The 15,648-nt window shown below is 38.8% G+C and overlaps 1 protein-coding gene across 1 annotated transcript in view; it reads right to left on the bottom strand.

Annotated features, from left to right (window-relative positions):
• Nucleotides 1–12,902, bottom strand: part of LOC124796026 (carboxypeptidase B-like) — a 158,424-nt gene extending 145,522 nt beyond the window's left edge. The window contains exon 1 of the mRNA XM_047260110.1: nt 12,832–12,902. Coding sequence (XP_047116066.1) covers nt 12,832–12,902 — 71 coding nt within the window. The remainder of the gene's footprint in view (nt 1–12,831) is intronic.
• Between the last annotated feature and the right edge of the window lie 2,746 nt (nt 12,903–15,648).

Here is a 15,648-nt window from a genome sequence, read left to right as displayed (position 1 = left end):
CGCTACTGATCGGAACTTACTTTCCAAATAACCCTCGTAAAACATTTATCTTTAATCTTTACACTGCATCACAAAGTATATTTTTTAGATCTTGCCAAAATAATTCATTCATAAGTGAATATGCACTGTCCCAATTTATAGGGTGAGTCACTGACTATTGTCACCTAGAATAACTCTGAAAGTATGATGGAGCTGAAAAGTTAGTGGGACAAAAGTTGCATGGAACAACGGGGGCCATTATATGACGTTGGTTTTTTGTTGCTAGGCGGAGTCGCTTCAGAGATGTGAAGGTCACTTTGTTTTTTTATAAATGGGATGCTATAGTTTGGTACTTATTTTCTGATAGCGGCTATCGAGACGAATCCAATGATGTAACAGTAAGGTCTTTGAAGGTCAACGAAGGTCACAAAGGTGGCATGAACGTCCATTTAGCCTACAGAAGGTGTTCGAAGTGATGACCCCTGGTATCAATGCAGTGCTGCAAACTTCTTATCATGGATTGAGTGGTATAACATCAAATCGGTACTTATCGAAACACATGCTCTGACAATTCTCTCTCGCATATATTGAAGTGTAGTTGAAACGTCTTTATGAACAATTTCTTTTACGAATCCCCACAAGAAAAAATCCAGTGGCCTCTAGTCTGGCGAACGACCCAGCCAAGACACATCTCCTCCATGTCCAGTTCAGAAGGATGACACATTTATCAATTTTATTTTATTTGCTGATGAGGCTACATTAACGAACCGTAGAACATACATTATTGGGCAAGTGGAAACCCATGTTGGCTGCGGCAAGTTGCACACCAAAACCCGTGGTCGGTGAATGTATAGTGTGGGATTCTGGAGGACAGATTTATAGGCCCCTATTTCATCAAAGGAAATCTTAATGGTAGGAAATACACCATATTACTGCAAGAAACACTAGGTCTGTTATTGGAAGAAATATCTTTAAGAACAAGGAACAGAATGTGGTATAAACAGAGTAAATTTTTCGATGATGGCTAGAAACGAGTTGCAGAGACAATTCTCAAATCGTTGGATTGAACGCGGAGGAGATGTGCCGTGGCCGGCTCGTTCACCGGACTTGACGCTTCTGGATTTTTTTCTTCTGGGGATTTCGTAAATAACATTCTTTGTAAATATGTTCCAACCACACCTGAATATATGCGACAGAGAACCGCCAGAGCATGTGCTTCGATAAGCGCCGATGTGATAAGAAATACCACTCAATCTATGATAAGAAGCTGCAAACAATCCTGTTGGACGAACATCCGCAACTGATCATTATACTAGAGGTTGAAAATACATCTTCAGTTGTAAATTTCTTTTATTATCACGACCGGTTTCGGGCTCTCACAAGCCCATCCTCAGGTGTCGCAACTCTACTGTGGCCCCCGAGCGCCGCGCTGGACGTGTACTACCCGCGGTTTGCTTTCTGTGTGCGCATAGGTAGCAAATAGTGTGAATTGATGGTTTCTGGATGCTATTAGGGAACCTGCATGACACGTGTTGTAACTGCGACCGGGACGGTCGCGGGGTTGAATTGACGGAAAGCGCAGCGGGACCCGGAGAGGATGGACACGACCAACAAAGGACAGAACGAACAACAACAAAATCGAACAACGGAGTCACAAGGAAACCTAACAGACACATCCACTCGTACACAGAACAAGAAAGTAAGTAAGCTATCTAGCGCGAGGCGATGTGTCGACAGACGTACGCGGTATAAGACTGGCTGGCTGAGCTTTTTTTTTTTTTTTTCTTTATTGAATTTCAATTCCCCCCGAAGGGGGCGGGCTGGCAGCAGCTTAGTATGCCGCTCTTCAGCCGACAGATTTTGTGACAAAGATCAAGAGAACAAATAATAAATAACAGGCGATAAAATCGGAGACTTAGAGAGTAACAAGGCGAAAAGAAATCGTGGAACTTAAAACAACAACACAGGGATGATGACGCTAATAAAAATACATACGAAGCAGACAGGGAAAACAATAGACAATTAAAAAAAACACGGCGACAGTCTGGATTCTGTTCCCAAAGGACATAAAATTCACACCTAGCGATAGCATGGTTTCTGTTCGCAACACGAGAAAGACAAACAACACTGAATAGTCACTGGAACACTGCACTAAAAAGTTGGCAAATGTGACACCACAGTCGAGAGCAGGTGGGGGGAAACTAGACAGAAGATGGGAAAACAAAAAAGGGGGGAAAGGAGAGTAAAAGCGAAGGGGGGAACCGGGAAAGGAGCTGAAGGAGGATGAGGACCCATAAGAGGGGTGGAGGGCAGACGCGACAGGGAGTGGGGTAGGCAGAGGAGGGGAATACAAAAGGACTGGGGGGGGAGAAGGGAGGTAGGGAGAGGTTTAGTGGGGAGAAAACAGGACGGAAGGGGGGGGGGAAGAGGGAGCCCAGGAAAGGACAGAGGAAAGGAGGGGGATTGAGGATCAGAGTTGATAGGAAGGATAAATGGAGGGAGAGAGGGCATCATCCGGGAGGGGGAGTTGACGGAAGCCACCTTGGGAAAGGAGATGGAGGGTGTAGAGATGGAGGGTAGGGGGGACACAACGGTGAAGACGTGGCAGGGGGCGGGGATGGGAGAGGAGAGGAGCAACCAGGGGGTGAGGGGGTTCAAGACGGCGGGAGGTGTAGCTGGCTGAGCGAGAGGCAGGCGCTTAAGTACTCTATCGGGGGCGCCGCTATTGGCCGCTGGGACCACGTGTTCCACTGTGGCGCCCTCACACTAAAAGCGGGCCAGGAGGCATGCGCCACCACAGCTTATGACGCGATGGTGCAGAGGCCTCTAGGGATATTCAACATCCATGACGTCTGGCACGGATTCAAATTCCGTGGCGCACGGTACCAGAACACGGTCCAGTTCTAATTTGCAGATCAGTTTTTTTCCATATTTCATTTCTATATAAAGCACTATTTTATTGGACGATCATTCATAGTCCGTTGAAATATTTATCATCACACATGGATGGGCACAATAAATAATTTCAGAGACTTCTAGACAAGCCACTGCATCATCGTAACCGAGCTGATACCAGATGCCACCAAGAAGACCAGCAGTGGAAATATTCTGATTGGGTTGAGCGTAGACAGGTTTAATAATCTTAGATTAAGATATGCATACGTGTGCCTGCCCAAGATGCAACTGATAGACATTACTCAGAACATTTATGTTGTTAGGTGTTTTATCTAGTTAGTGACTCTTCTTACAGGATTTCCACAGTTTATATATCTGATGAAATTAATAAAAATGTTGCTCTACAACAATTGCAAACTGTCAGAAATGAACAACACAAACAATGGTCATGCAAATCAAGTGGTATGATACGATAACCGTACGAACCAAGCAGTATCACATAGCTGTAACAACAACATACCAAATGGAAATGGGTTTAGCAGATACCGGTTTGACAATGAAAATAATTTCTGATGAAACAGGAATAGAACAAGCGTAAGTGACCATAGATTGCATCCTGGTTATTCGACATGCCAGAATAACCAGAGATGGATTGACAACAATAATGCCCAGTGACAAGTACAGGCACAGATGGGAACTCCGACTGCAAACATAATAATTGACGGTCGCTGCCACCTGTAATCATAGATGTGACAGATGAGATTAACCGACATGGTGATATACATTTGTCAAATTAAATCCAGTCGCGTCACACCTCCGAGGACCGGCTGCGGAAGAGAGTAGGGTTTCGGACGATTATGTAAATGAAATAAAATATACTGAAGGAAATAGTTTGAAAGAGGAGTCTAGCAAGATTTTTATTAATGTGACCAGTAGCACCCATTAGTACCTTTGTCTGAAATTTCTACAACAACTGAAGGTATTCAAGTCACTATTGTTTTGGATACTGGAGTTTCGGTGGTTGTTACATCAAGTCATCTTTCCGAACGAATATCGCACACAGTTCATGTGCCAACTTTCCCCCTACATAAGTGTAAGATAGTTGGGGTGGTAGGCATGAAGTGAAGGAATGTTATAAAGCAGGGGCATTTAAATCTAACGCTAGAAAATACAGCCAAAGATATGTCTTTTTATTTGTTGAAGGACAGATATCAGAATTTATTTTGGGCAAGGACACTATCTGGGAGATGGAGGGATGTATCGCTTTCTATGCGGGATAATAGTTGTTCCAGATCAACGGAGCCGAATTCTTGATAGATTTAATACGGAAGGAAGGACCACTTGGCAGCCATTGCTGAAAGACGAAGGTTCGGTTAATTGCAAAGAAGAAGATTAGGTACAGACAGAAGAAGATTAGATACACCAGATTGAAACAATGGATGTACTGGATGTTGCCCAAAAGACAGAACAGAGGTCTACAGAGTCAGAGCAGCAATAACGTGATGACAGGACTCTGAGGACACTTTTGATATCAAATTGATACGTAACTTCATTAAATTGATCAATTAATTACCCCACACCTCCCACCCCGACCCCCCTATGATGTCATCTGTATCGCCAGCCGGCAATTGGGTCCCTGCCCCTTCCCACTCATCACACCTACCCTCCCCCTCGCGAACTACCCAATTGGCGGAAATTTCGAATTCTGGACGGAATTTCGAAGTTTGGAGGGAAATTTTAAAAAAATGGTGCAATTCCAAAATGGAAATTTCTGCGACCCAAGGCCACGCTGACTCTCCACCCCACCTGCTCCCACTGGAATTGGCGGGAAATACAAAATGGATGAGACCACCCTGGGACTCGAACCGAGACCTTCTGGACAGAAAGCTCAAGTGCACACTCCAGCACAGGGAAACTGTCCAGCTGCAGGAAAGGAAGGTTAGGTTAGTGTACTTTACTTATGTTGGGGTGGAATCTGAAGTAAGATCGGTGCTAACTTCGTAATTAATCATAAAGATCGGTCCTAATACACATATGCCTTAGCTCAACACAATGAGCGCCTAAATCACAATACAGCTCAAAAACTGACAATGTTATACAACTGGTGTTATTCTGCTGGGAAAAAATTTCACAACAGCACTCGAAACTAGTGGCAGACATGCTCCAAGACCACATGGGATGATACCTTCCCCTACAAGCTGGCGGGAAAAAGGTTGAACTGGAAGGTACTATATTTTTGGCGGGAATTGTGTTCAACTGATGAGATGGTGGTCTTGGACAGAGAGGAAATTAATAAGTGTATTATTTGTAAGCATACAGCTGAGGAATGTCTATCTCTGTTCGCTACAGACGCCTCCTGCTACATTGCGCGAGAATTTCCCTGCCGCAAAAGTGATCGAAATTCAGGAACGCCAATACACGCTACGACAACAGATGTAAATGGTTTCACTGTTCACTTACACATCGAAATTGTCGTGAAAAAACCAGAATCATAAATTACGAGTATAATGCATCACATGAACTGGAATTGAGGAAAATCACAGTCCCAAAAAAAAATGGCTCTGAGCACTATGGGACTCAACATCTGAGGTCATTAGTCCCCTAGAACTTAGAACTACTTAAACCTAACTAACCTAAGGACATCACACACATCCATGCCCGAGGCAGGATTCGAACCTGCACCCGTAGCAGTCGCGCGGTTCCGGACTGAAGCGACTAGAACCGCTCGGCCACCGCGGCCGGCGCATCGTCCCAAAAGATGGCATCAGGAGAGAGGGTCAGCGGTTCATGTATGTTGTCCTCAATGTGCAGTCACAAACTAACCGACTAAGAGCCAGTCTTACCTCCCCCCTTCCACCCTCATCCTTCCCTCTCCTCAGTGTAGGTAGGGATACAGACCTGTTCTGTCTTGTCGCTGATGGTCCACAAAGAGATCCGTCTGGAAGTAGTGATATACTATCTCTGATTTTCGGAAATCAGTCGCAGATGGAAGCTTCCTGCAATCTATTAAGCGTATTGCTTGGAAAGATCGCCCCCCCCCCTTTCAGAAAAACAACGAAATTCCGGAGAACTCTCCAGATCGCTTTTTCATACATCCACAGCTTGGGGAACAGGTAGCTGCTACCACATATGCTGACTGTAGCCCCCATCCGTGTCTGGGATAAGTGCAATGCGCTCCAGGCAGTGCATGTGGATGGGTGGACCAGGGGATCAGTCAGTGCTAACGATACCGACATACACAATGGGCTGTGATACCCTCAGACCATTGAACAAAGCGAAATAAATGACGGTTACTCCGACAACAACTTCTTTTTCTGAAAGTGCAGCTGCGACATCCTGTGCAACATGCCCCCACATCTCCAACATACCAACTCGCAAGCGCCTGCCATTCTGTGAGGGAAAACGCTTCACTGTAACAATTGTATTTAACATCAAAACGCCTATTATAATTGAGCATCTATTAAAAACGCAAACACAATAGTGATGATAATAAATGTCCTGTTTCCACGAAAATAGGTGTAGTCTATTTTCCTTTAGTTTTATGAGCAAAATCTCTATAGGTTTTACGTTCGACTGCAGGGTACAGTTCGCATCTCTCTCTCTCTCTCTCTCTCTCTCTCTCTCTCTCTCTCTCCCACCTCCCATTATTTTGTGGCATCCAACGACGCGAAAGAAAAGTACAGCACTGCAGCCAACTACAGATGACCAAATTGCAAAGGCCAGTACTCAATAGCTGTACATCTGACAGATGTATCAACTTATCTCACATCTCTTATACAAACTTACAATGTGTAAAATGGAATATTTTCCACTATTTTGCTGCAAAAACTATCGATTACTGCAGAAAGTCCTCATTATTTGTAAACTCTCATCGAAGAAGAAGGGAATATTTAAATTCTGAAGTTCCTAGTGTTCAAATCAGTGTCTATAAATAAATTGTCATGCACGTGGGTATTACAGACATTTCAGACACATGGATCAACATTACAGAATAAAGCCTTTCATGCCATTTGTTCACATGTCGGAAAAAACATATTCATTTTATTTTCGGCAACAACAGGCTGTAATTCAAAGAGACATTCTTGTTTTGTACATTACTGCAAGTCCTGTTTTACCTGTTTTACAAATATGATGCTATATTCCACTTACTCATGTGGTAGAGCCAACACATTAGCAAGAATGTATAGCACAGCACTAGGCTTGAAAGCATTTGTGGGGGGGGAAGAGGGGGGGGGGGAAGTGGTACAGCACAGTATGTACAGTTGAGTAAAAAACTGTACTCGGTCACAGTTTTGGCAGAGAGGGTACAATAATGCAGCAATAGATGGTGTAAAGAATCAATTTTTTTTCTCTCGTTCTTTTCTTTTTATACATAGATGATATACAAGTAAAATAATAATAATTTTGAACCATAGATAATATTGGCATTCAAACAAAACAAGAAAACAAGTAGGGGTGCGCTCTTCAATTGATTTATCTTCACCTGTTTGTCTCCATAAGTGGTAGCGAGCGGACATATGACGCTTTTCGACAGTTAATATTGTTAAAAAAATATGTATTCCAACCGTACATTAAAGAAATGTTATAGAAAGTTATTAGGAAAGCAAAGTTTATTCGTTCTTTCATATTCTGTTCTTCTTTTCTCCTGTGCCGAGAATCCTGCGTCAAGAGGATCGAAGCAAACAAGAAGAATTTGCATGAGCAGAGGAGGGGCGATCTGGAATCAATATTGTCATACCCTTCTCTATGCACAATACCGGTAACAGAAAAACCATGTACGTAAATTTACGAATGTTAATCCAATAATGTACTGAATATTGAAGGTTTGTTGATATTAATGCCAGCTAAAGTTCACCCACAATATGAGAACTTTCCAATTTCTTTCAATTATTCTTTCAAAAATTCTTTTTAATTATTTGAGCAGCAATTTTTAATCATCTTCCATTGTATATTATTATTTATGCACGCCTCCCCCCCATTCTCTCAGACACTATTCAATGGCGACCGTTCAAAGGACGGCGCCGAGTGAAATATAAACAGACCTTTCAGTTGTTGAGATAAAATTTTTTTTAGATAAATGGTCCATTTTATAGTTACAAGAAACTAATGAGGCGTTTGTTGCATCTGTTACATGTCCGTGAGATTGGGACTAATAAAAACTTGAAGGAGCAAATTAAAATGAAATTCTGCTTACAAACGAGATGTGGAGGGTATGCTCATTTCAGCGGTAAATGTAGGAAGCTGCCACGCTGTATGCTTATATGGCCGCGCTTGGCACCATCTCTTTCGCAGTAAATAATCTCTTTTCCTTCCAATTAATATCCTTAATGGAAAGTGCATTTCTTTATGAAAGACGAAACTTTGTGTTAAGTCAACATTAAAGTGCAAAATAATTCATTCTAATTCTGTAAGACTGCATCAGAGAATAATCAAGTTCATTAATGAATATGCATATAAAACGGCTTTAATTGAAAAGTGGCGATACAAACAAAATATCGTTTTTGAAAAAATTTTTTTTCATAATTTTGTCAAACATTGTTCACAATGGAGTCAAAGGGAATGGTCATTATTGAAAACTCATTACAAATTTGTGTTAAGTCAACATTGAAGTGCAAAATAATTCATTCTAATTCTGTAAGACTGTATCAGAGAATAATCAGGTTCATTAATGAATACGCATGTAAAACAGCTTTAATTGAAAAGTGCCAATACAAACAAAATTTCGTTTTTGAAAATTTTTTTCATAATTTTGTCAAACATTGTTCAAAATGGAGTCAAAGGGAATGGCCATTATTGAAAACTCATTGCAAAATGCAATATGCCAAGATGTCGGAAATCCGAGCTTGGCAACAATTGAAAATAACGTGTCAACTCGTGAGCTGGCCGATGGCTACCAAAACAACCAGATCAGCGACCAACTACTAAAAAATGATGACACTGGTAATATAACTAATCATGATGTCTTATGGCGCTCAATGAGACAATTTCTCAGGTGTCACCGGTAAACATTTCTTCAAATAGTGAAACTGAAGCGCGCGACAGCGAAAATTCCTTTGATGACTTGCTCGCGACGTCGCGGACACAAGAACAGGACACAGTTCACAGAAGCAATGTAAATACTAGTGAGACACACACTTTGACACAGCTCATGCAACTAATAAGACAACAATTTGCACAGCAAAATCAGGCATTTAACGATTTCAAGAATAGTATTAGTCAACAGTTCAGTGAGGTGAACAAAACTATACGCACTGAATTATCTGACGAATTATCCGGTAAGTCCACAGAGCTCGGTAAACAACTAAAACAAGAAATAATTACCGACATGTCCCGCAATATAAATACATTAATGGAAAAAGTAAAATTTCTAGGCTATAAACAGGAACAACTTGCAGGTGACTTACAAAACCTTAGAAGCATATTCTCAAATTCAGGAGACTCAATCCGAAATGGATGCGTCGGTAAAAAATGTGACGAACGCAGTAAGCAAGCTGCAAGACAGTGCAAAAACCTACCTTCAGAAATACACAATTTGAGTCTGAGATTATATCAGTTAAGTTTAGAGGCAGAATTTGCCAAAAAACAGAAAGACAAGTTATGTGCAGATGTAAAGGAAATAACTGATGACTCTGAAGCCAGGATGCTGGATAAGTGCAGCACCCTTGCTGAAAAGGTAGTGTCAGATGTAGATTCTGTAGAAGCATTAAAAGAGAAAGGCATAGACAATTCCCGATATTTACTTCTGTAGGAAAAAGAACACACTCTGTGGTCTTTATCAGAGCATTTCGAAATGTTTTGCCTCACACCTGGACTGAAGCCTAGAACATTAGATTTCTTGTTAGATACGCACAGGGTGACGTTCTGCTATGGGCTACGGACATGGCGGAATGTTGCTACTATTATGAACAGTTTGAGAGAGTATTTCTGGATAAGTATTCGTCTGAGGCCATACAAGAGAGGTTCAGGCTTGAAGTATTGAAGCCAGCACCGTTCAATAGCAAGTATGGAAGCTTAAGGGGCTATTTCGAAAAATATTTGAATAAAACCAGATATTGGAGATAGACGTGCTGACAATTTCAAAGAGCCGTCTTCCTGCCCACATTAGGGAAAAACTAATTGTCATCCCAGAGCAGGACACATACTTTCTACCTGTACTGGACTCAATAGATTTGATGTACAAAGAGAGAAAAGTACAGCCCAATCCTGGTAATATGCCGATAGCGACACAGAGATTTACGGACCAACAAGTAAACATAGGATTCGTAGTACAACATGGATGGCAACCTCACACAGACCTGTGGTAATGGTAACGGAAGTCACAACAGCAATAGAGAAAGCAATAAATTCAAAGGGCGACATAAAAGAAATGGGCAAAAATTTAGTAAAAACAATAACAATGGGCGAGTAGCGTATGGCCAACCTGCAAAACATGTATAGACGCAAGCTATCAGCATTAATCAGCCGATCCCTTGGCAAACGCAAAACAATACCAGACAACCAAATAACCTACAGACAGTCGAATTCGGGCAGCAATGTAACACACATATGCCAAATAACACACAGAGTCAAAGAGAATTTCAGTCGAGAGCCTCTCAGGGTACTAACTGGCGTAATCAAACACCAACAGTCCACATAGTGGAAGACACGCCTAACCCAGAGACCGATGCCACTGTGACGCCGCAAATCTTGAACCGGTCACGGTAGGCCCCTGTTCTGTTACCTTCGAGGAGAGTGGGGGCACAAGCTTGATCAAGACTTGCTTGATCAGATACGATCAAGGTAGGTATACCCTCTAAGTTGTATATATGTATAACAATATTAGATTTAGGATGCTGGAAAATCACATTCTAGAATTTATGTTGATAGTTGATAAAGAAAATTTTTGTGTTTTTTCTTATATAACAAATATGGAAATGATAAGGTGAGTGGATGTAACAAGGAAGAATTTTAGTTTTTGTGTCTAGATACCATGATACTTTAAACAAAACGCCTCACCTTGCACGTGGCCCAGTTGTAAATGAATAAACGAACTTGTGAAATGAACAGTAGTGCTCAATGCACTACACAACTCGCCGCAATGTTAGTGGTAACAAAGCGGTGCAGTGCATGCACATTGCGGATGAAGCAAGTCAACAAACAGCAAGTGCGTGCACGCCAGGCAGACACAGCTTTAAGTGTTGGAGCACCCAATGATCCACAGCCTCCACTAGCAGTTTTAAAGCCTATTGCATAATACGGGACACAGGAAATTAAGGGAGACTCTATACTACAACTATGACTATCTACACAACATACACAAACAAAGATAAGCTAAGGGATTATATACACAGAAAGGGATCCTAAACTACGAAGTATTTACTGAAGTTACTCTACTATCTTGTACATTATATATTTACAAGTGTTGGAAGTACACCCACTAATATAACTTAGGGTCCAGAAAACCCTTTACTACAGGTAAACAACCGAGTACAATACGAGTGGCAAACGGAATAACAGATCACATCATGCCTATAATACACTTTATCTCTCAGATGTATAAGGTAAGTAAAGATGTACACATGCCATTCAATGAGTTTGTAATAGCACAACTATATACTAAAGTAAATGAATGCATGGTTGAATATTTGAATGAGATATTGGTGAGCATCGAGCCACTATGCACTTATCTATGAAGATTTAGTTTTAAGTTAGTATTAAGTTGTTTTTTTCGAGGTAACAATGCATCAATACATCCTAAAGTGAAGAAAGGTAAATGCTTGTCTAGTGTTAGGCACCATATAAACATAAGAAAGGACTGCACCGCAAGTAAATATAGTTATTAGTTTATGATATGTATGAATATGTTAGTTTCAAAATATATGTAGAAGAATACAACTGCAGTTTGTCACATATCACGATGCTGAACTAAGGTGGAGCAGTAGCAAATAATCAAGGGATCGAAACCTAACTACTGCGAGCATCGACTAATCATGAAAGTGACAAACACCAGATTTACATTGAAAATTTTTTACACATTATAGAAACACTATTTTACACCCATTGTACACAACATATAGTATTGATGATGCAACTCTGTATATTTCAGCGTATGAAATAGTTATCCTTTTAACAAGCAAATACTGAAGTGCACTTTAAACACTGAATAAGTATTCGATACTATTGGTATCGTCTGGTTTACATTGTGTTTATAAACAAAAAACTATTTTGTTGTAGGTGTAACAATAAAGTCTAGTAACAACTAACTGAGCACATAAATGCCTCTCTGTGTAATTTCCTAAGCAATATAGTGTGTAGATCCATCCTGGACAATGATAGAGAGGTGAGGAACTTGTAGTTATTTGAGCAGTGTGTAGAATCTGTTGTAGCTACCATTGTTTACTTCTTTAATTCTTTGAAATTGATATATGTATGCTCTTACAAGAAGTCACTCTAAATTAAAATGAAATGTGTGTCAATTTATGCCATAAAGAAAAGAAAAAAGAAACTATTATTCTATGATTTGTTATGTAAAGAATGTAAAACCAAATGACAGAAAGAGTGTAGTCATACAATTATAATGGAACAATGTAATGAAATCATAATTTAATAAAATGTACTAAAACAAAACGACAATCACACTGTATTGTATATAAGCAATGATAATGGCATGTCAGCAAATGAATATCATAAGTTCATTTTTGAAGTTGTATTTTTACTTTTTTGTTATGTGTATAGTATGTGGAAAGGACACTACAGAAATTTTGTGTAATGCAACAGTATGTAAGCTCAAAAACAAAGCGCAAAAACATACAAAACCTAACTGCAAAGTTTTAAGTGTGTGTGTGAGATGTGTGGGTGTGCACATGATGAACTAAAAATGACAATACTTCGTGTAACATGAGTTTTTTATGCTCGACAAGTCGTAAAAACTTGAATTTTCTATGCTCGACAACGTTGTAGAAGCGGCAAGAAACTTACCTTGTCAGCGGATGTCGGATGTACGGCTGGTGTCCCCACTGAATAAGTGCGAGCGACGAGGTGAAACACATTCCTCGTTCCGCAGATATGGAAACCAGTTGTCACCGCATCAAAGATTTCACAAAGCATCACGCTGCTGAACACGAGCTTCACGAATATGTGCAGTGAAGGCTACATGAATGAACGACACCTGCACTCTGACTTTGTATTAAACATGTGAAAGCATATTTGGATGGTAACGGACCTCGAGCTGGGCCCTCATGTTTCGCAGGCTAAACACTGGGCAGGTACTCACTGACAACAATCGGCCTATGCAGTTACAGCAAGCACTTTGTCATGAAGGAAAACTTATGTATGTATGTGTTAAGCGAACTGACATGCCTATATAAATTGACAACCATATAGGATAACTACAATGACTGAAAAATAAAGGCTATGCCCATACTGGCCAGAGTTATCAACCCATAAAAAGAGAAATAAGCTCAGACACTGTGCACCTCCATATAACTACAGTGCACAGTGGGGGTCAATTGTAAAGAATCATATAATATTTTTCCTCTCGCTATTTTTTTATACATACAAGATATATATATATATATATATATATATATATATATGTATATATATTTTATAATAATAATAATTTTGTACCTTTGTACCATAGATAATATTCGCATACAAACAAAACAAGAAAACAAGTAGAGGTGCGATCTGCAATTGATTTATCTCCACCTGTTTGCCTCTATAAGTGATAGCAGGGGGAAGTATGATGAGTTCTGCTGAGTTAATATTGTTAAGAAAATGGGTATACCAACTTTACAGTAAACAAATGTTATGGAAAGTTATTAGGAAAGCAAAGTTTATTCGTTCATTCATATTCTGTTCTTCATTTCGTCCACGCCAAGAAACATGCATCAAGAGGATCAGAAGCAAACAAGAAGAATTTTCGTGAGCAGAGGAGGGGCAATCCAGTACCAGTATTGTCTTACAAATCTCTATACACAACAGCGGTAACAGGAAAAGTATGCACGTAAATTTACGATTGTTAATCTAATAGTGTATTGAATATTGAAGTTCTGTATACAGTGACCAGTATATAGAATAAATTTCCTTAACTTTATATCTATGGTCACAAACGTTTCGGCAACAGATTACCAGTTATGGTCTATAATGACCATCTTCAAATCTGCAGGAAAATATTTTGCTAATTTTTCACCAAATGAAGCACAAGATACATACATTCTTTATTTTGTAGATAACTGCAGTTTTTTATCACCTCCATATATTTTTTCTAATATTTTATTGTCTCTATAAGAAACATCATGTTCTGTACAACCTCCACCCAATGGATTAATTCTAGTAATCTTTCTTCTAATTTTGTCTCAGGACCACAATAATTATAGCAAGGAATATGAAATTCAGAAGTAATTTATTAATTAATGTATTAATTAATCATTTCCATATTTTCCTTTTCCCAAAATCTGTTTGTATATTATTCAAAAATCTAATTTAATAATGAATTTATTTTGTGCCATTAATGACAAAATCACTAATTTATTTGCTAACATTTGAGTTTTTCCAACGTTTTCATTATGATAATCTTTATTTCCAGCTAATTCTTCACCATGAATTACTCCTAATCTACTAACTAATTTGCAAGCATCACCCATCCGAAAAGTTCAACTGTTGATTCTGTATACTATTACTGAACCTTCACCAAGAGTTTATCATTAAGATTTCTTACTGAAAAACTGCGAAAATATCTTCAAGAACTGTTTTTATAATTTTTTCATTTATTTCATTTACTTGATTTAACTTCATTTGGATTATTATCAGAATATACAGCATTTCAGATGAATAAAATCTAGTACTGTTTTTTTAATCAGTGTAATTAAATTTTTATCTAAATCATCCAGAGCAACAAGTTTTTCATTTAAAACATTTATTAACCAATCTGTAGCTTCATATTCCTTATTAACGAAGGCAGTTGTATCATAATTGAATTTAACTGGTAAACTATTAATATATTTAACTTGACCAGCAGGCCTTAAATCAGAAATTGTATCTTCACTATGACTGATAAATTCTAACATTTCTTCAGTTATATTTCTTTTTTAACATTTTCAGTTTTTAAAATTGTTTGTATGTTAAACTTCTTCATATTTATTCAATAACTTACTCATTTCTGATCAAATTCATGTAAAATCTCTAATTGCTGGAAAACTATTAAATTCTTCTAAATAATGTTGATTATAAGACTCCATTTGTTTCTCAACTTCTGTATTTTCTTCATTTGCTTTTAACATATTATTGCCTAATCCTTTGATTCCTATTTTCAATTGTTCTATTGCATCAATAACTGTTTGATCTCTCTTTTTCAAATTCTTCATATTCTGTTCTACATTGTTTATCATTTTTTAAACTCTTCTTGTAATTCTTCTTTTATCTTTCTATTTCCTCTAGATTCTGTAACTACCTCTGGATCATATTTTGAAGATGTTCATTAGGGATAAAAATACAATAACCATTTTTATTTTACAGTCATTGCTTCTGTTTAATGATTAATGTTCAAAGTTTTGTGTTCACCATTCTTATGTTCAACATTTTTATATTTAACATTTATGGTTAATGTTATAAAATTGCTAACCCTTTCTCTCTATTCATCATTATTAATTTTTCTTGTCGTATCTATTGTAATAAAACTCAGTTTATATTTATGCCAACATTTACTACAAATGTCTTTAAAATGCTAAGTTACTTCCAACAAATTCATGATAAGAATGATTTCAAGTGTGTCATCTCATCTGAAAATATTTA

The sequence above is a fragment of the Schistocerca piceifrons genome, chromosome 4, assembly GCF_021461385.2.
Source record: "Schistocerca piceifrons isolate TAMUIC-IGC-003096 chromosome 4, iqSchPice1.1, whole genome shotgun sequence".
Classification (NCBI taxonomy): domain Eukaryota; kingdom Metazoa; phylum Arthropoda; class Insecta; order Orthoptera; family Acrididae; genus Schistocerca; species Schistocerca piceifrons.
This window is presented reverse-complemented; position numbering and strand designations above follow the sequence as displayed.